The sequence below is a fragment of the Typopeltis vanoorti genome, chromosome 1, assembly GCF_054136105.1.
Source record: "Typopeltis vanoorti isolate ZY-2024b chromosome 1, IOZ_Tvanoo_1.0, whole genome shotgun sequence".
Classification (NCBI taxonomy): domain Eukaryota; kingdom Metazoa; phylum Arthropoda; class Arachnida; order Uropygi; family Thelyphonidae; genus Typopeltis; species Typopeltis vanoorti.
The window spans coordinates 189,838,271-189,865,369 of NC_143549.1; the positions used below are offsets into that span (position 1 = coordinate 189,838,271).

At 34.6% G+C, this 27,099-nt stretch overlaps 1 protein-coding gene across 2 annotated transcripts in view; it reads left to right on the plus strand.

Annotated features, from left to right (window-relative positions):
- Positions 1-27,099, plus strand: part of LOC150110719 (uncharacterized) — a 487,651-nt gene that overhangs the window by 305,613 nt on the left and 154,939 nt on the right. Inside the window, exon 19 of one of the 2 annotated variants that reach the window (XM_090400398.1) lies at positions 14,837-14,908. The exons of the other annotated variant lie outside the window; for it this stretch is intronic. Coding sequence (XP_090256524.1) covers positions 14,837-14,908 — 72 coding nt within the window. The remainder of the gene's footprint in view (positions 1-14,836; positions 14,909-27,099) is intronic. 2 annotated transcript variants of the gene reach the window in all.

Below are 27,099 nucleotides of genomic sequence, written 5' to 3' on the forward strand. Positions count from 1 at the left end.
TTCTCTCTTATTCTATATAAATTTATTCAGTTGACTTCCTACCATACCAGTTTTGTTGATTCTGTTATTTCCATTTTTGATTTACTATCGTCACTGAAAATCGTGCCTAAGTAGCTGAAATGTTTTACTTGTTCCACAGATTCTCCATTCACAACGCAGTTGATATTTTCAATGTATTTACCTATTTTCATTGTCCTTGTCTTGTTATTGCTAGCCTTTATACCAAATCTATTACAACAGTTATCAGGGAATCTTGCAAACTTGTAACGGATTTATTTAGAAGTATAACATCGTCCGCATAAAGCAAAGAGCTGACATTAACATCTCCAATTCTGATATCATGTTTAATACCACTTTCCTTCATAATGTGATCCATATAGATAATGAATAACAGAGGGGATAACGTACATTCTTGACTGACACCAGATTTAACATTAAACCACCTTCCTGTACTTCCTTCAATTCTAACTGCTGACTTACAACTCAAATAAAGACAAAGTATTGCTTGATATAATGCTCCATTGACACCACACAACTGTAGCACTTTGAACAGCTTCTCTCTTTTGGCACCCTGTCATATGCCTTTTCCAGATCTACAAAACTAACAGATCTTTGTTATATTCCCATGATTTCTCAACTATTTGTCGAAACGTGAAAATTTGATCCTGACTTCCTCTATTTGGCCTGAATCCAGCTTGTTCTTCACCAAGCTTCTCTTTCACAATCCTTCTCAACCATTTCTCAAGTATATTGGCATAAATCTTACCATGAACACTCAGTAGAGAAGTACCTCTGTAATTCTCACATTCAGTTGTATTTCCCTTTTTATATGTGAGTACTAGTAGAGCTCTACTCCAATCATCGGGAATTCGTCCCTCTGTCCAGGCCTTCTGAACTATGCAGTGCAGCCACTGCAAGAATTTTATACTCCCGCTGCCTTTCCACATTTCAGGCTTTGGCTTTTTCTACTAAGAGTAGATTTTTCTACTTCAAGGCTGGCCGAGCTAACCACTCGGCCAGCATGGTTGGCCGAGTGGTTAGCATATCCGCTCTCCAGCCAAAAGGCTCAGGTTCGAATCCCACCCTGGACATGGATGTTTGTGATTGTCTGTGAAAGTACTAGTGGTGGTAGTCGGCAGTAGATGGCGTTGGTGTTAGATGAAGGTTAGTGGAGTAGTGAGACAAAGAAGTGTAGAGTAGATGTCCTCCTTCGATGAGTCTTTGGACTCCCTGGATGTGTGATACAATAAAGTAATAAAGTATGTATATGTGTTCCTGATTGCATATCTGTTGAGTATTTTTTACTACTGTGCTGTCATCAGTGCTTGTTTCATTTAGCAATTTTTCGAAGTAATTACTCCATGCATCAAGGATATCTTTTTCACCAGTTTTCATGTCACTTTTATCATTTCTAATTCTGTTTGCAGCACTCTTTCCTCCATTTCTGAACTTTTTCAGCAACCTCCAGAATTTCTTGCCACTTTCTTGATATTTATTTTCTATGTTCAAATCTTCCCATGACTTTTGTTTAACTAGTTTTAACAGTGTTTATTTTCTTACATTTGTCTCTGTATTCTCTAAGAACACAAACTGACTTATTTGCCAGGAACTTTTGGTATGCATTCTTCTTTTCCTTTACTACTTCTTTAACTTCCTGTGTCCACTGTAGAGATCTGATTTTTCTGTCTTCGCAGACAACCTCACCACTTGCCTCTCTGGCTGAATCAATCATTGTTTTGTTCAGGGCTTACCACTGAATTTCCAAGGTTTGGTTCCTGTTCTCAAACTCTTTCATTTTTTCTTCAGTGAAGTTTGTGTATTTTGGTCTGCAGTTCACATCCGAGATCTGCTCAACTTTTATTCGCTTTAAAACTTTATTACATGTTCTTCTTTTCAATATTAAATTCAATTTTATCCTGCTCAAGACTAAATGGTGATCACTTCCAATTTCAAATCCTCTGTACGCTCTAGTGTCCTGCACCAGAGAGAAAATATCACTATCAAAAATAACATAGTCTACGAGACTTTTTTTATTTCGTACCTCTTCTTTCCATGTAAATTTGTGCACATTTTTATGTTGGAACATGGTATTAGTAATAACCAGTCCATGTCCTGAGCAGTAATCCGACAAGTTTTTGCCAATATTATTAGCTTTGCTCTTTTCTTTAAATTTTCCTATAACATTTTTGTATGTCTGACAATCAATTTTTACTCTGCTATTTAGATCCACAACAAGGACCAACTTTTCATTTTTCACTGTGTCAGTTGCGTTCTCTAATGCCTCAAAAAAATTCCTCACTTCTATCTTCGTAGAACCATAGGCACAAATAAGTGTTGTTATCCAATTCCCCCATTCTGATATTTGCCCACATCACTCTACTTGAGATTACCTGCTATTCAAGAAGATTAGCCTCCTATTTAGTGTTGAATACTATGGATATTCCTTCTTTTCCTTGATTGTCATTGCCTGAATATAACATTTTGTATTTATTGCTCAGAAAGATCTCACCAGTTTTTGCCTTTTTTGTTTCAGTCACCCCTATTATACCGATCTGGTATTTAACAAATTCCCCAGCTAGCTCCATTTATTTTTGTGTTGTTTCTTTGCGTTTAGTGTTGAATACTATGGATACTCCTTCTTTTCCTTGATTGTCATTGCCTGAATATAACATTTTGTATTTATTGTTCAGAAAGATCTCACCAGTTTTTGCCTTTTTTTGTATCAGTCACCCCTATTATATCGATCTGGTATTTAACCAATTCCTCTCAGCTAGCTCCATTTCTTTGCCATTCAGGCTTCTTATGTTGGTAGTACTGATCTTAAACTCTGGTGATGAGTTGGGGTGTGTTTTCGGATTTGTTCCAATAGCTGACTTTTTGCTGTTTACCCTGGTTCCCTAGCAAAATTAATTGTGGTCTTGTTTAACCAGGCGACACCCCATCTGGCATGAAATTCTGTCATGTGGTACCATCATTTTATATTTTGGGTTTAAGCCAGTAAGCATACAATTTGGTCGGCTGAATTCCAAATTGTCAGCCTATCCTCTTTCATTCAATATTCAGGTATATACCTAACAGGGTGCATCATGAGACGGTTAGGATTGGACATTTGGTTAAATGTCCAATCATCACGAGAAGGTTAGGATTGGACATTTGGTTAAAAGCTCTGGTCAGTTCTCCGCTAACTGAGCGGAGATCTCCACATAGCTATACAGCTTTGACCCTTAAGCACCCCACGTACCTCACATTGAATTGTAAATATTCTCACTTCACGATAGCGATTCCTTATGTTGTCTTCTGGATAAATTATTGCAGGAAAAATTGAAAATTTTAAAATAATATACTGCCACCAATGTGTCGTTCATTTGACATTTTGATTTGTTTTTCACTCTTTTATTTATTTTTTTTTTTAAATTAAAATAAAGATCCCAAAGCTTAATTTTGACAATGCAAAACTATACAAATCAAGCAATCGTTTTTTTTCTATAAGGTCTGCGCTAGGGTAACTCATAAATATCAGCAAGTGTAGTCCCGTAAACTCTCTGGTTAAATTTCATACGAAACTTTCATTTCATAGTTTCTGCATTCAGCTTTGAAATAATGCTGGGTTTAATATCCACTTGATTTATATACTTTTTTTTTTAAAATTTTTTTTTTTTATGACTTGTTATTTCATGTCCTGTGGTTTTTTAGTTGTCTTTCAAAGAATTTCTTCTTTGGTGAATTGTGAATTACTTTCAATGAATTGTTCAGTATTTTGTTTTCAGTGACTTTTATGCACATTAACTTATGACTTGATGTTATGGTTTATGCAGAATGCTGCTTTATTTTGGAAGTAATATTTATTCTAGTTAAAGGAGTGAATCTAAATATCTGAAATGCAGACTCAGACTCTGCCTTTCTACTAAATTATTGAAATTTTCTCTTTTCTCCAAATTTTCCCAAAATATTTTTGTATGTCTGACAATCATTTCTTACTCTGCTATTTAGTTCCCCAACAAGGACCAACTTTTCCTTTTTCATTGTGTCAGTTGCTTTCTCTAAACCATCAAAAAATTCCTCCGCTTCTACCTTAGTAGAACCTTCTGTGGGACCATAGGCACAAATAAGTCTCATTATCCAATTCCCCATTCTGATATTTGTCACATCACTCTACTTGAGACTGCCTGCCATTACAGAAGATTAGCCTCGTATTTTATGTTCAGTACTATGGCTACTCCTTCTTTTCCTTGATTGTCATTGCCTGAATATGAATATAACATTTTGTATTTATTGCTCAGAAAGATCTCACCAGTTTTTGTCTTTTTTTGTTTCAGTCACCCCTATTATGTCGATCTGGTACTTATCTAATTCCTCAGCTAGCTCCATTTCTTTGCCATTCAGGCTTCTTATGTTGATAGTACCGATCTTTAATTCTGGTGATATTGAGTTGGGATGTGCTTTCAAATTTGTTCCAGTAGGTGACTTTTTGCTGTTCGCCCTGGTTCCATGGCGAAAACAACGGGGGCCTTGTGTAACCGAGCAACGCCCCAGCTGGCATGATTTGTCATGTTGTACCATCATTTTGTATATTGGCTTAAGCCAATAAGAATACTAAATCCCAAATTGTCAGCCCATCCTCGTTTGTTCAGTATCCAGATAGATACCCGACAGGGTGCACCATGAGAAGGTGAGGATTGGACATTAGGTAAGAAGCCCTGGTCGGTTCTCTGCATTCTTTTAAAGGCTATGTGGAGGTCTCCTCTCAGTTATACAGCTTTGACCCTTCCTTATAAGTAAAAACGTTCCTTAGGTGATTGTAATAAAATATCTACAAATGTAACTTTTGATTTTGATGCTGTCTGTTTAAAACTACTGTGAAACTATAGTTACAAAAAGTGATTATAGTGTGTATATCTAACTGGAATGAGTGGATTTATAAAAAAAGTCCATTGTGAACTGACTGATGAATCATTACAACTGTATATTGATTGGCAAATTGTAATAAAGATTAAGTCAGAGCAACAAATAAAGTTGTTATAATTATTTTCTGTTGAATTATAATAATCTATGCTTTCTCTGTTGAGAAAAATAAAAAAAAAATACATCTAAGCTAATTATTGAAAACTTCACCGTAGGTAGAAAAACAAAATGTTTATTAAGAATTCATTTGCAATATCCAGTGCATTGTAGAAATTTACATTGGCTGTTCTTATTTTTTGTGGAATGATAAATAAGAACTTTATGTTCTTATTTATCATTCCACAAAATTCTCTTAGAATTTCAGAGAATAGCATATATATTTGTTTTTATTGGGAGTTTGTTTTCACTAGATTCTTTAATCCTTCTTCTGGAGGTAGAGGGTTTTTTTGTCCCTCAGAACAAATGGACCTCATCGCTCATGAGTTGTTTCAGCTGTAAATCTAAATAAAGCAAACCTCCTTCTGGCATTGCTACTGTGATATTTCAGGTTTCTTCCATGTGTTATAATGAGTACTGATGGTAGCAAGGTGACAGAAGTGCATGAGAGTTGAGTGACCACGAGAGTTGGCGAGGTTCTTTCATCTAAGTGATGATGTTGCTGTGACAGGAACTGACATAGAAGTTGAAATTGAATTACTTGGGATATTGCAGAATTACAATGCAAATATGGCCATGAGATTAGATGGGATATTAGCTTATGTGTATTATAAGAATATGTACATCAGAATTGGAATTGCCTCTAGCTGTATTGTTTAACTTAAGTCTCAGTTCTTATTTGTTATAAGAATATGTGCATCAGAATTGGAATTGCTTCTAGCTATGTTGCTTAACTTAAGTCTCAGTTCTTGAAGTCCCAAGGGAGTGAAAGGAGGGCAGAATAGTTCATTCATGCAAGACTCCAAGACTGAAGCAGATTATTGACCAGTATCTGGAGAGTGATAGTATTGGAAAACCTAGTCAAAGACAGAATTCAGGAATATGTACATAACAGTATGATGGCCTGTGGTGATGGTAGCATGTGGGAGTGAAAGCATGTCTTTGTAAAGCGTAGGTCATTCTTAGTAATTTACTCACTTTTTATAACAGTGTGATGGCTGTGTTGGATAAAGGAAATGACTACATAATGATACTGCTAGATTTTCTGAAGGCATTTGGCAGGATATCACATGGAACTCTGGCACACAAATTGAAACAAACAGGGATGGATGTGAAACTGGTTATATAGATAAACTAGCCAATGAACAGATACCAAAGAGTAGTATATGGAGGAGCAGAAAACAATTGTTTAGAAGTGTGCCACAAGACTCGGTGCTTGAACTACTACTGTTTAATTTCGACTTCAATGATATAGGAATGATTTGAAGAGAAACATTCAATTTGTTGGTGATACAGAATTGGGTAGCATAATAGTTAATCGTGATGATGTAGAGAGTTTGCAGGATGATTTAAATAGGCTTTCAATATAAGCAAAAGATAATGGGTGCCAGTATAATATGGAAAAGTATAAAGGAATGCATTTTGGGATAAAAACATTGATGAAGTGTACTTTATGAAGTTGATGACATTTGTGCTTTGGGGGGTGGAGAGGGAGTTCAAATTCATCACAACATACTGTGTAGGTGGTGGTGGTGCTAAGGTAGCTCATAGGATTACTTGATTATCGAAGTATACATAACAAGTAGAGAGAAGGAAGTTATCATTCCTCATTAGAAGGCCTTTTATACAGCCACATCTGGATTACTGTGAACAGGTCTGGTCATACGAGTTTCTTGGGAATGAGGAAGTCATGGAGAGGATCTAGAGGTGAGTCACTAAGATGATGAGTGATCTGTTCCTTTTTAGAATTGACTGAAAAAGCACCAGTTGTTTACATCACACCAAAACATGGTATGAACGTAAATTTAAGAAGGCCTCTGAGATTCTTATCAATCACCCTAATCTTAACAATAATGATGGTCTAAAAATCCCAAGTATATGGGAGGCAAATATTCTACCCACTTAATCTTTCTCCCTGAGAGTTAATTATAAATAGGACCATAGGTAATTCAGTATCCTAAATCTAATATAACAATTGTCATGTTAAATTAAGGCATCATTTTTACTGTAACAAAACTATCTATATGAAAGAATGTTTCTCTGATGTTGTCTTAAATAGAATATAGCTTTGATGTAGTTAACTTATTTTATTTTGTTTATTTATTGTAATTTTATTTTATTTTCACTAGAGGTCAGGCCAGTAGAATAACTATTGATCAAATCATTGTCTCTTCAGCATACTATGGGAAATATGATTTAGCTTATCTCTGTGTGTATATATATATATATATATATATATATATAATATATATATATATATGTGTGTGTGTGTGTGTACTCCAGATGATGATCTTAATATGAAGGTCGAAACATTGGGAAATTAAAATAATTATTTATAACACAGTTGTAGAGTCCATAATTTGTGTAAAATGAATCAAATGAATGATATGTAGAATGCTCCCTTATGATGATGGATTAAGGTTTGTGAGTTGCTGATGTTGGTTGGTAAGTGGAAAAGAGGGGATCTGATAGAAACATTTATGTACTAAATAGGTTTCATAGACCTGATGCAGAGAAAATTTTGCAGCATTTGGCTAAAGGGGCAGTCTAAGGAGCCCTAGAAATAAGAGTGTAGTAAGCAAGGGTATGTGAGGACTAAATGTTTTACTTGGAGAATGGTGAAAGAATTGCCAGAGTCTATTTTAAATGATTTGTTGGTCAACACATTCAAGGGATGATAGAATAGATATTGTATGGATAGTGTAGAATCTCCTGTGATAAGTCTTTGAATTCCACGATGGTTTCCATGCAATAATATATACAAGATAACATTGACAATGAACTGCAAGCCCTTACTTGCTCATTTTCAATTACAGTGTAATCCTTTTTGCTATTACAAAAGAAATTGTCACTCTACCTGTCTGTCCAAAATGAAACATATTAAAAAGGTAAGTGGATCAATAAAAGTTTAGCTGTAGGAACATAGGATTTTGATTAAAGGTCCAATATCTTAAAAATGGATATTGGACCTTTAATTAGGAGAAAAAATATTGTCCAGAAGCAAATTCTGATATGAATGACTTGAAAGAATCTAGTGAAGCCTCTACGAAGTCCTTTTTGTGTGTGTGTGTGTGTGTGTGAGAGAGAGAGAGAAATGTGTTTTTTATCGAGAGAATGGGAGAGAATATGAGCAAATATTAGCACAATAATATGGAAGAATGCTAAAAATACACTTGGATACATAAATGCATGATTGTCGCAGAAGATGTAAAGGAAGAGAAAAGGAGGTCTTACAGTTTTTCTTGCATTATGTTTTTCTACAGTGATAAAAAATATCCTTGGAAAAACAAAAGGACAAAGTATGGAACTAACTTAAGCTTTATTTAATCTTCTATCCTGCACTCATTAAAAATGGAGGAATATGTTAAGAGAAAGCATGCTGGGTTTGCACTAGACATGCAGTAGAGCTCTTAACAGTGAAACAACAAATAATTTTGGAACCTTTGTTTGGTTTAAACAACTGTGTATTGTTCAGTCATTTTGTTTCTCTTTGTAGATTTTTTGTTGTTGTTGTTGCAGTGATAACATCGAGATAATATCATAAGTGTAATCAAATCTATTGGTCTTTATATCATTAAAAAAAAAAAAAAAAATCAGCTAACGCCTTTTTATTCCCGTATATAAGAAGTAGGTGAAGCCGTTTAGCCCTATCTAACTTTTGGAGACTGAGAGGGCAGTTCAATCTCCACTGGCAGCCAATCAGAGATAGCTGGCCCAAGACTATCACTAATTAAGCGGCACGCAGTGAAGAGAGACGGCTCAACAAGTGCCACCATCTCGTGGTCCCTAACACAATATATTTAATGTCTGAAATGATGTGGGTTCTACGGTCAATTTTCTTGAGTTTACGAGACGAAAAATCCGAGTTTCCGGGAGAAAAAACCCGCTTGCCCGTGCCAGAGATCGACTAACTCAGGAACCGGTCAAAAAAAGGCTTAGAAAAATTTCCTCTAGTCAATGACTAGATTCAAAACAAAGTCTTCCTTTGTGCGATCAAGCACCATGGTATGCAAATGCCACATCCACTGAGCTACACAGGCTTGTCTCAAAATGCGAAGAAATGAAAAGGTTGATTCAGTTATGTAATTTCTAATCATGGAAATATCTTCTACAATAATATAGTACCTGATGCTGTGAAGAGAATAGTTGAGAAAATAGAGGTGAATATTTCTTTATTTGATAATAGCATTATTTCTTTAATAATGCTATTATTAAAATTTCTTTTATTTCTATTATTAAATTTCTTTTGCAATTCTTTATTACAAAATCTTCATGTGGATATTAGCAACAGAATTAGGTGGGTTATCAGCACCCTTACTAAGTTGCTGTTGGAGAATTGGCAGCACTTGAGAATCTTTTATGTGGGTGTTGAGGGGAGGAAGATTGGAACACATGGCATTTTCATCTTCAGAATCTGCATTCCCCATTTTGCTTATTTGAGATCTGAAGTGATAGATGCTATGTTCATTCCCTAGAGCAGGGTTCCTGCCTCCTCCATGTTGTGTGAATGAGAGCCTCAAGGACATCCTAGATGCACTTTACCCCCACTCTCTCTCTCTCAGTGATACAACAGTTACAGGCTGCCTGCTAGATAGTACATAGGACCAAACCTAATGGTGATACATCAGGAAGCTTCCTTATCATCTGACAAATCATCCATCTGCTATTTATTCTACCTGGTCATGCTTGGAAGGGGTCTTATTACAGTGGTGTGTGCAGGTGACTAGTTAAGGCTGTGCAGTAGACAGGAAACTGAATGCTATCTGTGTGTGAGATATATCTGCAGTTCTTTCATCCCACACTGCATTCCTCCTTGTTCTTTAATTTCCTCTTCCCCAGTATTCAGTCATGCAAAAATAATTTCAATAATGCTGCTTATCAAAAACTCTCTCAGAAAATACTAATATGGATAAAAAAAAAAATCACGTAAACATCACAAAATCTTTAAAAAAAAAAAAATAATAAATATATATATATATATATTCACATTCGCACCATTTTGTAGTCTTAACTCCAATATAAATGATGTGTACCACCACTTACAGACTTCTGAATTATGCTTGTTATTTTTAACAGACCTTCAGTTGACAGCCTTAATATCTGTTGTCAACTTTGACTTTCCAAATTACACTTTATATGATTCCATCTGCCATAAGAATGAAAACCTTTACATTGATCAACTCTGACATCCTGTATCAGAAAATGCTAAACTTTGAATTCCTTCTTTTTCATTCTGAATTAAAATTTACTTATCACTATTCAAGCATTCATTTGATAGCTCTATCACTCTTCAGAAAGTTATGATAACAGCTCTGACTTTTTTCATTATTTGTCTCTGAAAGTCTATTTTTTTGCATTCCCAATATCCAAACATTGCAGCTGTCTTCTTTGGGACTTCAGCGTTCTCAACTCAAACTTACTTCACTTCTCCAATTCTACTGATCAAGCTGGAAGAGATGCTGGGGTTATTTGCCATCAGCAGTGATCCTTTGCAGATTGCCAATCTACCCACCAGGATACCATTAGTTCTCTCCATCACACTTAAGCTCTTCTTAACCAGTTCTCATAAACATACTGTAGATGTCTCCTGTTACTAACTCTGACCATAATCTTATCCCTGTCTCCTTTCCTGCAGGATGTGTTGCATTTAACCACTCTCAGTTTGCATCCTTTGGTATTGTAGTAGTGCCAAATGGAATGACTTCCAGGATTTCTATTCCTCCTTTCATTTATTGTCACTGATGATCTGAACAACTTCTCCAACCAAACAACTGAAATAATTCTTGCTAGGATGAAATCCTTCATGACTCTCATACCATACTCCAAACCTTGGTTTTCCTATGACAGTGGTAGCCCAAGGAAAAAATTCAGCATATCTCAAGGGGCTTGAGATATGCTGAACATATATTTAATTATGAACATAATTATAAAAGTCATATCACATCCATGTTTTCCTTTGTCTCTGAAAAACTAAGTGTCCTTGTCAGCTAATGACATTACTTCCAACCTGTACAACTTCTAACTGTATAAATCCCAAATCCATTCTACTTTAGAATATTATTCTCACATATGGTGTGGTGCATAAAAACCCTCTAAAAATGCTTGGTGTCATTCAAAAAAGCCATTCATCCAGTGGTGACTTCGCTCCAGTTACTGTCTCATAAGTGTAATGGGTTTTTTATATATATATATATATCTCATAGGTAGGGGGAAAAAAAAAAATTAGAAGAATGTGAAGTTAGTTTGGTATGTGGAGCAGGAGTGAGAGAGAATGGATGTTCCCAAGGAGCTGTTCAGATGTTCATAGGCTTTACGAAAAGTTAGGAATAGTGCGTTAGTGCCTCTTTTATGGGTATTTTTTATGTGCACTGTGTAAATGCCTGTTGACTGGAACAAATGGAGCACCATTTCTCCACTTTTCCAAACCAACTTCACATTCTTCTTTTTCCATTCCATCTACCTATGTTCTTTGGAACAGTCTTCCCTGTGCAGTTTTCCTTAGGTGTTATGACCTCCAGTTATTCAAAAAACATATCAATGATCAACAGGTTTCTTCTTTTTCTTTCGCTGTTGTGCTATAGGTTTTTCAACATCTTGTGTGTGGGTTGATCTTTATAAAAGGGTAACTGAACTGGATAAGGTAAATTGATACTAAATTGAGCAAATATGACAAATAGTAAGCTGTCAGAACATGGATAAACAGGTGAGTGATTGGCAGCCATCTGTTTATCCATGCTGGATTGCTGATAATGCTAAATTGTGAAGGCGATTATTGGAAATGACTCTGATATGGAGTCTACAGTAGGATTTGAACTGACTGATACTTTTAACACATGATAGTAGATTTCATTTCATTACTGCTAGGTGTAACATTTTGTATTTTGAATCAATGAATTATAAACTCTTTTTCTACTACTTCACAGCAAGAAACTGAGGAGGTAAGGAATCTAGGAGTGAAAGTTCAGGGACACATTGTGTAAATGCTAAAACATTTCAAAGGGTTACTGCCATATTGAGAAAGACAAATAAAGATTTTAAAAAAAGTTACATTCCTAACACCTTGATATAGTTGTATCCTGACCACTGTATTCACATTTGGTCGAGTAATAATAATAATAACTTGGGAGTAGGAGAGGAAGATGAGGAGGTAGTGGTGAAGGAGACATGCAGAGATGGACAATATCAGAGATTGTGGACTCATGACCCTGAAAGCAGTAGCCATACTCAGTATATCAAGGTAAAGTTTAGTAAGTAGGCAAAAAGATTGTCTAATTGGCTTTAATTGTAAATATAGAAATAAATAAATAAACTTCATTGATCAGACAAGACCTGGTGCTTTCAAACTGATTTGGCTGCCAGTGGTGAAAGAATAGCATAGATCGTTAGAATAAGTTATTACATCACTCATGCATGAAAGGTTGCAGAACCTATGATAAATTGATGTCTTGTGTGGGCAAGTTTTAGGAGAGGAATTTCATCAGCTGGTGTGAGACCATCATCCTGCTTATTGGAGGCCTGAAGTAGCTTGAAAAAATTATGTTTGGTTTCTATAGCAGGGTCTCTAAATTAGATTAAAAATAAATCAATAAAAATACAAAAGATATGAAATTTAATAAAAATAGAAAAAAAAAATCTTAGCCCACCCACAGTACTAATGTACTATAGGTTTATAACCTTTCATGAGTGGGGAGGGGGTATAAAAGAGAGAGAGAGCGAGAGAAGTTAAGTGCATCAACTGTGGACACTGTGTCAGTTAAAGTGGACCTTCATTTTATTTCCTAGAGCTTTTTGAAGCTACTTGACAAATGATAATAACAATATGAACAGGCTTAATAGGAAACAACTAGATATCATTCTCTTAATTTTATGATATGGGTTTTCAGAAAAAATTCTTACAACTGTTGATATTTAAATGCGTGTGTGTTGTTGTCTTTGTCTTGTCAATTCTGTTGCCATTTTTTTTTTCTATAAATTTGCTCCACAGGTGCAATAGCAACTGTTGTGAATAAAAATTATATTATACTAGTATATTTTACTGTCTGATGTGGTACTATCCTTAATCTCTAATAGAAAGTAATTTGGAAGATGAAATGAATAATTTCAGTCAAAGATTATGTTGAAGTTAAAAGATGCTCTAGCAGAAATAAATCTCCATTTACTTAAAACAAAATAATAATAATAATAAAAGCAAGTTGTATTTGATGTGGATTAGGAATAAAAAATGCAGTGAAAGAGGTCAGTGCAGCAACACTTGCAACAGGGGATATTTTTATGTAGGATATATATATATATATATATATATATATATATATATAAAATCTCAGCTTATTATTGTAATGATGTTTTAAGTAAATGAAAAAAAATTAATATTGAAGACTAAAATCTTGTGTTTAACAATAATAATAACATTTCTAGTGCTATTATTAAAATTATAATAAAACTGTTGCCATAAATTTCAAAATAACGTGCTAAAGCCATTTAAAGCATTATTTTACCTTTGTTTTATAGTGATGCAATACAAATGGGATTTATTATACAAATATTTTATTTCTTGAAATGATGTTTATGTTCTAAATTCTAAGAAAAATTTAATTAAGCAGCATTTTGAAAAATAATCACTTTTAGTGCTAATTATAAAATGTTTAATGAATTTTTTGATACATTTGCTGTTTTAAAAGTAGTTTTCCAGTTTTTATTATTTTTAATATTAATTATGTTAGAAATTTATACATTAAGATACAATGCTAAAAAGAAACTGCAGTAGATTAGTGAGATGCAGTTCAAGCAGATGAGAAATAGTTTCAGCTTTGTGATTATGATTTCTAAACATTTTATTGAACCTATTTTGAATTCAAGAGTGTTTAGTTTCTGACTGCATTTTTACCAAAAATCATGATTACAGATTGTCTGTTTTGCTTGTGATCATTCAGCAAAAACACCCAAAAATAATAATCAGCATAAAATATTGGAGCATTTTTGCTTTATAATTTTCCTTGTTTTGTTTTTTTTGAAATACTGTTTAAAAAAAAAAAAAAAGAAAATTTCAAAATCCAATGGAAGTGTGTTTGAAAAGTCAGTAATTTTTGAACTCCTGGCACTATGTATATTTAAATTAATGTCATGGAAAGCCATTTAAGAATTTTATGTTAAATGTATGTGGCATTTTAATTTTTATAAACAGTCATCCCTCAATTATCCAAATACAGTGAGAAAGCAATTTGGCCATTAGATAATTGAAGATTAGATAACTGGTATGAGAAGTTGGTTGACGTGCTAATCCATTTAGAGGTCAGTTATTTGAAGACTTGATCTTTTGAAGGTCAGATAATTGAGGGATCACTGTGTGTGTTTATATAGATATATATTAGTGTCATAGACAGGATGGGATCCAAGAATTTTCCCCTAGAACCTACTAAGGATGTGTACTTTTCATTCAGAAGAATCAGTACAACAAAATGATTATTTACTGCTGCCATTTGGGCAGATTTTCCATAGAATTTTTTTGTTGCTACTTGTTAATAAATAAAAAGTTTAATGGAAACTTTTGAGAAATCAAAAATATTAGAGTACCAGATTCTTCTTGCTGTGTTTAGCAAAAGCATTCCCCTCCCCTCCCCTCAATTCATACATACATACCTTGTAAAAATCCTGCATATACCACTGATATATAATTAACTTGTCAGGAATAATTCTGAAATTTCAGATTAATTTTTATATTTGTTAATAGAAATAAGAAACATAAAAACATTGGTTGAGCCTAAATGGTTTTCTGCTTCAGGTAAACAGAAATGCCATCCGGCACCTAACTGCTGATCAATATAGTCAACTTCAGCAGCAGTCACATCCTGCTGTAAGTAATAATATTAAAACATTAACAAAAGCACAACTGGTCTTAAAGAAATTAACACCTTACATTGAACATGCTTAAATATTTTCTGTTTAATAATTTTAAGGCATTTTTGAATTTGAAATTTAATTCAAACCAGATGTAAAAATAGCATCTTATTTTAAAATTATACATGTTTTATTTTTATCAAAATATATATCATTGTTATCATTTTCTGGAATGACCCCTCAAGGGTATAAAGATACTTTTATAGCCCAGGACAGTGAAATTTTATTACTCTGTAGTCCCTGTCAGCAGTTTAATTCCAGATTGGTTTGTTATTTGTTGTTGTTTCATTAGCTCCTATAGCTTTGTTTCTAAGTGACATTTCAAATTTCTCTGCACCTTTCTCTATAATTTTGCATCAGATATCTTGTTTCTTTAATCTTTCATAAGCCAGATAGTAGCTTTCCATTATCTGATGCAATACTATAACAGTCTTAGTGGAAGCCTGAAATGGCATAAAACAATAAATCATATTTTTTAATGATAAGATTAATTAAAGAATAATAACACTTACATAAGGAAAATATTTTGTTTAATTCATACAGAATTTTGGCTGTCTTGCAGCTTTGTCAATGCATACAAGAAAAAAGATAAACAATTCGAATAATTCCTGAAATCTCAGTGCATGTGACAACACAGAATATGAATTGCAAGAAGAAAAACTATTAGAATTCAAAGAAATAAATTTTAAAAAATATATGAATTCTATGCCTAGTAGATAAAGCACAGCTGGCTAGACCAGACTTATCAGAATCATACAGTAGCATATTATCTTGGTATTCATCAAGACAAATCTGACAGAATGACCTGCCTTCCCATAATAACAAAGACTGCATGGGCATGGAATTCTAGGCCCATGCAGTCTTTGTTATTCTACTTGCTGATACAATAGAATTATTATGCAATGATTTTCCTCCTCAAAGATTTGGTTGAAGGTTTTGGATGAAGGCTATAATTATTAATTATATTGTTATTTTAATGTGTAATCTATACCATGTTTCTGGTATGGGTGATGATGTAACATAACTGATATACTTTCCATTATGAGTTAGTTTTCTGTATACATAGACTGTAGGTTGCAATCAGTTTGTTGTAAGATGAGGATGTCCAGAAATGGTAGGAACTTGTTTTCTTCTATTTCAAGGGTAAATTTAATTTCAGGGTGAATTAATTAATTTTTGCTAGAAATTCTTAAAGCTGCACCAAAGAAGAGTAGCCAGCAAGCACGTCATCAGTATATCTAAGGCTTATAGAAAGCTTAGGAAAGTAGACCAAAGACATGTTGTTCAGAATGATCCATGTAATAGTTGACTCAAGTTGTAGAAATAGGAGAACCTATAGCAGTTCCTTCTATCTCTTTAAAAAGTTTGTTTTGACAAGAAAAATAACCTACATATACCACTGATAAATAACCTGTATTTATGATGAAATTGAATAATTTTACAATATCAAGAGGAAAATCATTGTGTAATAATTCTTTTGTTTCAGGAAGAGTTTATAGAATTCCATGCTCATGCAGTCTTTATTATTTATGTGCAGATGAGTTGTTTTGCACAGATTCGTCTAGAAGAACATCAAGGTTATATCCTACTTCATGATTCTGATTGGTGTGGTCAAGCCAGCCATGCTTTATCTACTGGACTATTCATTGAAATAAAACTAAAAGTTTACATGAAAGTTATTTTTCACTTGAAAGATTTATAAAGAAAGTTGTGAAGCCCATATCCATAGATCAAACCTCAACAAGAAAAACTGTCTTAAACTTTTCCAATTTTGGGAAGTCATCCTAAGTAATAATCCTTATTCTTGTGTCTGACGGTTTATTATATTTTTTAAACTTTATTTCTTTGACTTGTAATAGTAAAAGATGAAGTTTTCCTTTGCAAATAATATTCTGTATTGTCACATGCACTGAGATTTCAAGTGCTATTCTAATTGTTAATTTTTGTTTTTTATGTATTCATTGAAAATGGTTGTGAGATGTCAAAAATTCTGTATATATTAAGCAAAGTATATTTCTTAAGTGTTATTCTGTAACTGATCTTATCATTTTGTCTTCCACTTACATCTTTATTTTTCATAAAATCATATTTCTGTAAATCTCTTAGTATATGTTGATCAATATTCTCTAATGATGAACTGATTATTATGCATTGTTTAACAGAAGTATGTTTTTCTTCTGTTAGTAACACTAGAAATATGTATCAACGTATTATAATACTAGTTAAATTTAATTCTCTACAAGACAGAAGTGGCTTGAAATTGTTCTGCATTTGGTCTCTAGTTTTCTGGATTATCTAACTCACACTTTAATACAAATGTACTGTAGTCCTAACAACTTTTCAGGGTGGGATTCACATGAAAAAATAATATATATATATGTGTGTGTGTGTGTGTGTGTGTATACATATAACTACGAATTCATTAAATCCATTAATATTCATTGTAACTGGTAGAAATAATTTAAAATTGCAATGAGGTGTGTATGTTGCAGGGAAACATGGATTGAAGGCATATCAGATCTCCATACCTTTTCTTTTTTTTTATGTTGATCCCATACATGAGAGATTGGTTGATCAACTTATAATACATTAATACCATATATGGGTACTGGTTGGAAAAGGAGGAACTTGTTTACATTTGATTTAAAAGACTGTATATTGTATTCCTTGGGAAACACATCAGGGGAGACTGTTCCACAATACAGCAGTAGCAGGGATGAAGGAGGAGGATAAGAAACCTGTTTTGTGGGTTTCAAGGTGCACTGTGAAGAGATGTTGGGCAGCAGCTGCATGTGTTCCAACGAGCTTAGTACTAAGTGGGGGCATTATTGATGCTATTTCAGATAAACATTTTCCATGGAAATATTTGTAGAATACACAGTGCAGAAACCAGGCGTTTGTGTGAAAGTAGGGGGAGTGAGTTGGTAAGAGATTGATCATTAATAAGTCTGTTGCTCTCCTCTGTATTGAGTCAAGAATTTTGAGGAAACTTTTAGGGGTCCCATCCCATATGTGAGAGCAGTATGCTGGGCAGGTTTGCAAATCACAAATCTGCCCACCAATAGCTGGGAAGATTTTCGATTTGTATAAAGTTAACTGCTGTTCAGGGGTGAAGTAACATCTTGAGCGAAAGAGAAATCCTAGTTTTTTAGAAGCTGAAGATGCAATGTTTGTGATGTGTTGATGTCAGGATAATTCCAAGAAGAGAAATCTCAAATTGTCTGTTAATTTGGGTGTTGTCAAAAATAATACTTGGAGAAAACGGTTCTTTTTTATGAGAGATAAGACAGAACTGGATTTTATTAGCATTGAAGTTGACTAGATTATCTGAACCCCATTGTAGGATGGCTTGGAGATCAGAATTGCACTCCTCCCAAATGAAAGGGAGGAGTGCAATGTGTTGTCATCTGCAAAACTGTGTATTGGATTGGAGGTCAACTGAAGTAGGTCATTGATATATAGCAGGAAGAGGGTTGGTGAGAGGACAGAACCTTGTGGAACACTGGAATTAGTTGAATGGTGGGAAGATAAGGAACCATCCACCACCACACATAGTGAGCATCCAGACGAAAAAGCTGTCAATTCAACTGCAGAAGTCCTGGGATAGACCAAACAATGGTAGTTTGCCTAGTAGGCCTTTGTGCCAGACCCAGTCAAAAGCTTTGGAGATATCAAGTGCATCCGCTTGAGATTCACCAAACTTTTCCATGACATTTGTCCAGAGATGGATGACATATGTAAGCAGATCTCCTTTTGATTGGCAGCAACGGAATCCATACTGGTTGTCATTGATTAGGTGGGTGCCTTCAAGGTAGTGTAGGAGTTGGGAATTGATGATTTTTTTCCATTACTTTAGACAGGACTGAGGTGAGTGAGATAGAATGGTAGTTGGACGGCAGTGACTTATTTGGGAATGTGTTGAATTTAGGCCAATTTCCAGGCTCTTGTATAGAAATGGAGTAAGAGAGTATATACAGGTGACATAGGATAGGAGTCAGTTCTGGCACAGATTTTCAGGACAACTGGAGAAATGCCATCAAGGCCAGGACACTTTTTTTGTGTGTCTAATATTTGGACAGTATTTTTCTGATCTCTTTCACAAAAGGATATAGCGGGCATTGTATGTTGGGCATCTGGAATGGTGGGGGTACATTTACCATTATTGCCAATTATGCATGCATTGGAAGCAAAGTGTGAGGCCAGGAGATTGGCTTTTTCTGAAGGTAATGATGCAGTAGAGCCGAGCCATCTCGGTATGATAGGGGTGGGAATAGTCAGGCAGAATTACGACCAATTACTTTGGTGAGAGACCAATAGGCTTGGCTGTCATTTGGACTACTAATTTCCTGCTTTTTGCTCTTTCGAACTCTGTTTTGGAAGTATCAGTTTATTTATTTATTTTTTTCATCTATTTCGAGTTTGAGTATAAGCTCTAAAGGAGGATGGAGTTCTTGATTTGAGCCAGTTGTGGTATGGTATGTTTGGTTTTTGATTTGTACTGCCTTGCCATATCTTTTGGAGAACCAGGGTTTAGTTAGGGACTGGCAGTTCAGAGTCACATGGAGGTTTATGTTTCCATGCCAGTGAGGATTACTTTGGTGATAAGTTTGGTGCCTATGTTGAGTTGGAATGAGGCATAGAAGTTGCAGAGGCTGTCCTACTTGGCACTGTTATAATGCCAAACTACTCTTGTATGTGAGTGGCTTAGTTAGCGTTGTTGCATGGGGGAGGAGATCAGCACTATACAAGGGTGGTCTGAAAATTTCTCAGCCTAACAATGAAAAATGAATTTATAATTTCAAAATTATTTTTATTTTTCAACATAATCTCCCTTAAGACTAATGCATTTATTCCAGTGATGCTCCAGCACCATTATCCTGTCCCAATAGTGGTTCTTAGTAAGATCTGCAAAATACCCCTCTACAGCTGCAATCACCTCTTGATTCGAAGAAAAACGCTGACCAGCGAGGAAAAATTTTAGTTGGTTTGGAAGGAAGCCAAATCTGGGCAATAGCGTGGATGTTCCAACAATTCATAGTGCAGATTCCTTAATTTTCCCATTGCCAAAACACCTTTGCGGGCATTGTCCTGATGAAAGATGATTTTTTCCTTCTGCAAATTGGGTCTTTTCTCACAAATATTTTCATCTAATCTGGTTAAAAGATCGGAATAATATTCCCCAGTTATTGTTTTACTCTTTTCAAGATAATTAATAAACAAAATGCCTTTAGCATCCCAAAACATCGATGCCATGACCTTTCCTGCTGATGGAACTGACTTTGTCTTCATTGGCACTGAACAACCAGTTTCTGTCCACTGTTTTGACTGCTTTTTGGATTCTAGTGTGTAATGGTGAATCCAAGTTTTACCCATAGTAATAAATCGACGCACAAAATTAGTTTTATTCTTGTTAAAACGCTCCAAGCACTATTCAGAGATTTTCTTGCGAGTGCATTTTTGATCTGCTGTTAGCAAGTGCTGCACCCATCTTGTGCAAAGCGTTTTCATTTGCAGTTCTTCATGCAAAATATATCCTACATGTTCTTTTGAAATGCCTGTGGTCTCAGCAATTTCACACACTTTGACTTGCCGGCCATCAAATATCATATCGTGCACTTGATCAATGATTTCTGGTGTTGTTACGCTTTTTGGATGTCCGTCACGTGGATCATCTTCAAGTCTGGTACGGCCACATTTAAATCGGCAGCCCTTTTCTTAATTGTCAAAAACGAAGGAGAAGAGTGCCCATAAACTTTTATGAACTTCGAATGAATTTCTTTTGGCATTAAACCTTCTTTCACAAAGAATTTTATAATTGCATGATACTCAATTTTATTCATTTCAAGGGATACAGAACAACACTTTTGCTTCAGACAGCTGTATAAAGCAAACTACACCTAAACCTCTTTTTATGCGAATTGGGATATCAAAAATAATTTTTTTTTTACGTGATTTTTATTCACTTTTATGCGACCAACCTAAAGTCTAAGTTAGGAAAAAATCCGTAAATTCAAGAAAATTCTGAGAATTTTGTAGAATTGCATTCTCATTTCAATTAAGAAAATTCTAAATTCTTACGAATTTCATTTATTGGGAATTCTCCAAATTACATAACTGACTGCACATAAAAAAGCAGTTCTTAGCAGTTTGAATTTGGTGTTTGAGTAGACAACACGGTTACCGCATTTTTTTTGCATTTGCATTTTTTAAGTGAAATTAAAATAAAAATTGCATTATAAAATTAATAATTTTGCCAAGAAATAATAAATGGTAAGCTATATGTAATTTTCAGACTTTCATTTCATTAACCGAAGATTTTAATCCAGCCCTCACATGATGTTGCCGATAACTAAAAAAAAAAAGGAAAGCTTTTTCCTTGGATATAAAAATTCAAATTTTAGATCGTCTTCAAACTGGGGAAGGTGCGACAGCTGTGGGTAAACATTTTGGAGTCCGTGAATCAACTGTCAGATCTATAAAGAAAAATGAAGAGGCTATTAGAAAAGCGGTATGTTCTTGTACAAAATCTAGTGCAAAATTATCATCATACACAAGAAATGTTGTTCTAGAAAAGGCTGAAAAAGCTTTAGTTATGTGGATAGAAGATAATGTACAAAAAAGAATGCCAGTTGACGGAAATTCCATCAAGCAATCAGCATTGAGATTTTATGAACAGATTAAAAAACTGCAGCCAGATACTTCATCTCAATCGAGAAAAAAATATGAATTTCATGCAAGCAATGGTTGCCTGGCTAAGTTTATTAAAAGACATGCTCTTCATAATATAAAAATTAAAGGTGAAACAGTTTCTGCTGATGAAACATCTGCTAAAGCATTTCCACAAAAACTTGCTAAAATAATTGAAGATGGAGGTTACACTCATGAACAAGTTTGGAATATGGATGAAACCGGCCTTTTCTGGAAAAAAATGCCAAACAGAACTTACTTATCAAAAATGCAAAAAACTGTTGGTGGGTTCAAAGCAGCAAAGGATTACATAACACTCCTATTTTGTTCAAACGCTTTAGGAGATCAGATGTTAAAACCACTGCTCATAAATCGATCATTAAGACCATGGCCAATGAAAGGCGTAGATTTTCAAAAATTGCCAGTTCATTGGATGGCCAACAAAAAAGCATGGGTGACCATTGATATTTGCACTGAGTGGTTCCACACATTTTGTGCCAGAAGTTAGATGCTATTTGAATGACAAGGGTCTCAAATTTAAAGTGCTTTTGATTCTTGATAATGCATCCGGTCATCCTGCCATAGAACATCCAAATGTGCATTTTTTTCTTCTGCCGCCCAATACCTCATCATTGCTACAACCTCTAGATCAGGATGTAATTGTGACTTTTAAACATATTATGTCAGACGAACATTTTAGTATGTTTTGAACAAGCTAAATGATGATGAAACACTGTCAGTTATGGATGTGTGGAAAAAATTTTCAATTATGGATTGTATTGATCAGGTTCAATTATCGTTATCTGAATTGAGAACAGAAACTATGAATGCATGCTGGAAAGCTATTTGGCCTGTATGTATTAAAGAGAATGCTCCTGTTCCCTTCAATCATACTGCAGAATTCCCCAATATAATAAGCTTGGCATGTGAAATGGGCGGCGAAGGATTTGATGATCTTACGTAGGCAGATATCGAAGAATTGTTAATTGATAAACCTCTTAGCAAAGACGAAATAGTGGAGATTGTTTCTGAGACTCCTGAAAGCGAAGAAGTTAATGATAATAATGATAATGATCAAGATAATCCTACTTTTACTGCTGATATAATTAAAGGAGGTCTTAAACTGGCCAGTAATTTAGGCAATTATTTTGCCCGACATGATCCAAATGAAGAACATGCTGGGAAGTTTTCACTTGAGCTTAAGTTGTTAATGTCTTCATACAGAGAATTATATCATGATCTAAAGCATCAACATAGTGATTAATAACTGAGTTCATGCCTAAAACTACTGAAAACAACCAGTGGTACTTTTGTTCAAGACATGACAAGAAGAATTCCACAAGTTGAGGCAGAAGTCGATGATGATAATACCATATCTAGTAGATCTAGTGATATTACAGTCTCGTAAAAATGAAAGCTTTCGCGTTTATTGTCAGAAACTGATAGCAAATAACATAATTTTTTTATAGAATCCTTAGCAGACAACTGAAATGAATATGTTTATATGTATGTGTGTTCTCCATGAAATGTAAATAAAAATCTTATGATCCTAACGAATTTAATGTTTGTTTTTTTTCATTATTTTGCTTATATTTCAGGTTTGGAACCAATCTTCACTTTTTCTATTGAGTCAGTAGTTCTTTTTACGCAAATTCTATTTACGCGTAATTTTTAGGAACGTATCTCGCATAAAAAGAGGTTTAGGTATACTTGATAGAATGACTTACAATTTCACATGGATTCTTATGACAGATGTACCAACTTAGAAAAAAAAAAATCTTGCTGATAGCGTTGCCATCAATGGTCGAGGCCAAGAACTTTTCAGACCACCCTCGTATTGTAGTCAGAATTACGGGGGGGGGGGGCACTACATTCACTGTGTATTTGGAAGGGTCGTTGGTGAAGAAGAGATCTAGGACATGGAGTGGTTCAGGTTATCTGGCATTCTGGTTGACATCTGAAAAAGTTGTGTAAGGCAAAGTGATGCAAATGTTTCAGCATCTCTGCCTGCAAGGTCTGTTAAACAGGAGGAGGAAAGCCAATTTGTGTTGTGGACATTAAAATCTTGAAGTAGGATGATTTTGCTGTTGGGAAGGTGGAGAAAATCAGCAAATTAAGGAGAGGAACGTAAAGAACTCAGGGTGGTTGGTTGCATTAGGGGAGCAATAGAGAGAGGAAATGAATTTGATTGAGTGGGGAATGGATATTTTCAACCAAAGGTCATAGTTGGGCAATTCTAGGTTGGATTCTCTCTGGCAAGGTATGTTGGAGCGGATGTATGTGCAGACGCCACCCTTGGGTTGAAAGGAATTAAAGAGTGTGTAGTTTGGAAGGTTGCGATGAATAGTGTTGGGGGGGGAGAGATTTGAGTTTCTGCCAGAAAGAGTAGGTGGGATTTGGTAGACTGACGATGGTAGTGGACACTATTATGGTTGGAGTTTAGGCCACAGATGTTGGTGAAGTGGATATGCAAGGTTCTGTGAGACATATATTTTTACTGCAAGGGGTCTTGCATGTTTCCTATGCAGTGCCTGCATACTGGTCTTTATGGTGGCTACTAGCCACGTCATTTGATTTTTGCACTAATTTGGCTTGTTTGAAGTCTATGATCCAATTGTTTTCTTCTAGTTGGTTTCAAAGTTGATGACTTTGTTTCCTCTGGACAAACGGTAGGTCTCGCCAAGTTGTATGCAGGATTGGGGAAAAGTGTCTTTGAACTTGTTGTTGATCACTGTTATTAATTTAAACGTGCTTGTCAGCGTGTTACAAGTCATTTTTAGAAGGCATGGAAAGTTTGTTCCAGCCTTCTTTGATTAATGGTCTGAAATGATGGCACTTGATGATATTTTTAGAGTCAATGTTCATTCTTCTGCTAATCTGATGATGTCTTCTTTTAGTGATTTTTCATTTTCTGTTGGAAAGTTCAAAATAATGCCATCGAATTTTTATTTAATATATGTATATAGTCTGTGGCTCTTGGCTAAAGATGGTATTCACAAAAATTGTCCAAATTTTGGCCAGATTAATGTAACCATATTTGCTGGCATTGAAGAAGTGTTTGCTTATGCTTTTGATTTTTTTTCTATTTTTTTATTTATTTTTATATTTCTTTGTATTTATTTTTTTAAATAGTTTGAAAATAGTTCCTACTCTAGAGAACACTCATGGAACTTTTTCAGCCACTTCAGTAAGTGGTCTCATATCAGGGGATCAAATTTATTTCCCACCTACAATCATTCATGCTCACATTGGGATTGGAATCCAAGGCCTGTTGGCTGGAAAGCGGATGTGCTGACCACTCTGGCTAATCAGGTTGGAAAAACAATCTCTTAAATGTATACCACATTTTATGTGGCTTTTTATTTATTTGTTTGTTTATTTTATTATCTAACCTTGTGTGCAGGCATGCCCAACATGGTCTTTTAGTCCTTACTCACCATAAAAATTGAGATTGTGTACTACACCCTCCATTAAACATAAAATTATGTTTTATATCTGGGGGTGTGTCTGAAAGATAACCCATAAATATAAATCTTCACTTGTAAACAAATTATCAAAAATTATACACCGTTATCTGATTTCCTAAGCATAAACTGTATTCCTGATACATCTAGGAGTGTAAAAATGCTGTGTTCATGGCAAAAGAGACTAAACAGGAACTTTTCAACCCCTTTTTTTTGTGGAGATGATAAAAGTTGTCTGCTACAAAAAAAAGGGGGAGGGGAGCATTCATAAAAAGTATTACAAAGGAAAATTCAAATAAATAAAATAAACCCATAACCTGTACATTTAAATAACATTTAAGATGCTATTTACTCATCCAACTAGGCTACCAGTTAATATTGTTAAAACATAAAATTAATTACTACAGCATCTGTAACTCAGTTGGTTCAACTATGCCCTTTAGTTGGAAAGACCTTTGCATGTAATGGGATGTCTTGGATGCAAATAACTTTTATCCAAGTTTTTCAGTGAAAAGTGAGTTAGTCTGTCTCATATGGAGGTGGCTGTGTTTTTTATCCTACAGAACAGGCAAATCAGTCAGCAGGACATGTACAATTGAGCATAATACACAATGCACATAAGACTGACTGCTCTGGCACAGCATTTAATTAGATTTCAAAGGTGCTAGTTTGCTTGGCTGTGATAAGCCATTGAGTCTCAACAAGGGAAAATGTTTATGGAAGTTTTTTCACTTGGCTATGCTACTAATTATATATTTGGTTTTATAAAACCAAATATATAATTAGTAGCATAGCCAAGTGAAAAAACTTCCATAAACTTATTTCTAATCCAGAGAATTTTAATAATAGGGTGCGACACTCTTTTGCAACTCGTATAGGTAAATATGTCTTCTCCATTACTTCCACCTTAGTATCACCACCTCAGGATCTGTCTCCCACTGATGAGACCTCAATAAAGGTCAAAACTGGTCTGGGTAGTGACCCTTCCCTTAATGCATAGCATTATACATGCAAGGAGATGTGCTTTGCATTATGGAATACTAAGTGATGAGAACTTATACACCTTTACCACAAGTTGCCCCAGTCCTGAAAGTACTTCAGGATCAAACTTTGTTTGCTTACACTTGGATAAAGGATAAAACCAAATATATAATTAAAGGAAAATGTGATTAATCAGTTCCCATATTACTTTTTTACTACCTGTGGTGCTTTTTTTAAAAAAATGACTGTTGAAAAGCATTGTAATTTAGTGTTTTTCAGTATTCTCTGAAGGTGTTCTGCAAATTTAAAAAAAAAAAAAAAAAATTGTCTCCATAATTATTCATAACGAATACTGATCACTGTGTAACACTGAAAGAAAGATAAAATTATCATTGATATATGAGAAATATCAAATGCAATTTACACACTTTTCTGTCAAATGGTTTTTTCTAAAGTCAATACCCACTATGAAATAGAACTTGCATTGGATTCAGGTATGCAAAATCAAACATGTATTTCTGTTTGATTTTTTTAACCGTGTGGAAAGGCTTATCTGTTCGTCGCACATATTGATTGAATTTTAACGGTATAGATATGAACACAGATTGATAAGAAAATAACTATTTATTGACTTAATTGCTAATATTTTGATGGTATTCTATTCAGCATCTTCAGAGAACACAAACGAAGTTCGTTACAGTAGCGAGACAACTGCAATTCAGTGTAACAGAGGGTACAGAAGATACAATATGATATCTTAAAAACACTAACCCATAGAACTAGAGCAATTGGTTCCAATGGCATTGCTCTCACTGCTGAACTTTCTCACCTATGTCACACCTTCCTGACCAATGCTATAATCCCCATAAGATAGATAAAATACTAAATGCTCCCCAAAAATCCCCCCCCCCCCCGTCTACCACAGAAGACTACAACAAAACTATCACCATCCCATACATTAAAGGCACATCTGAAAAGATATCTAGAGTGTTTATCAACTACACACCGTATTTAA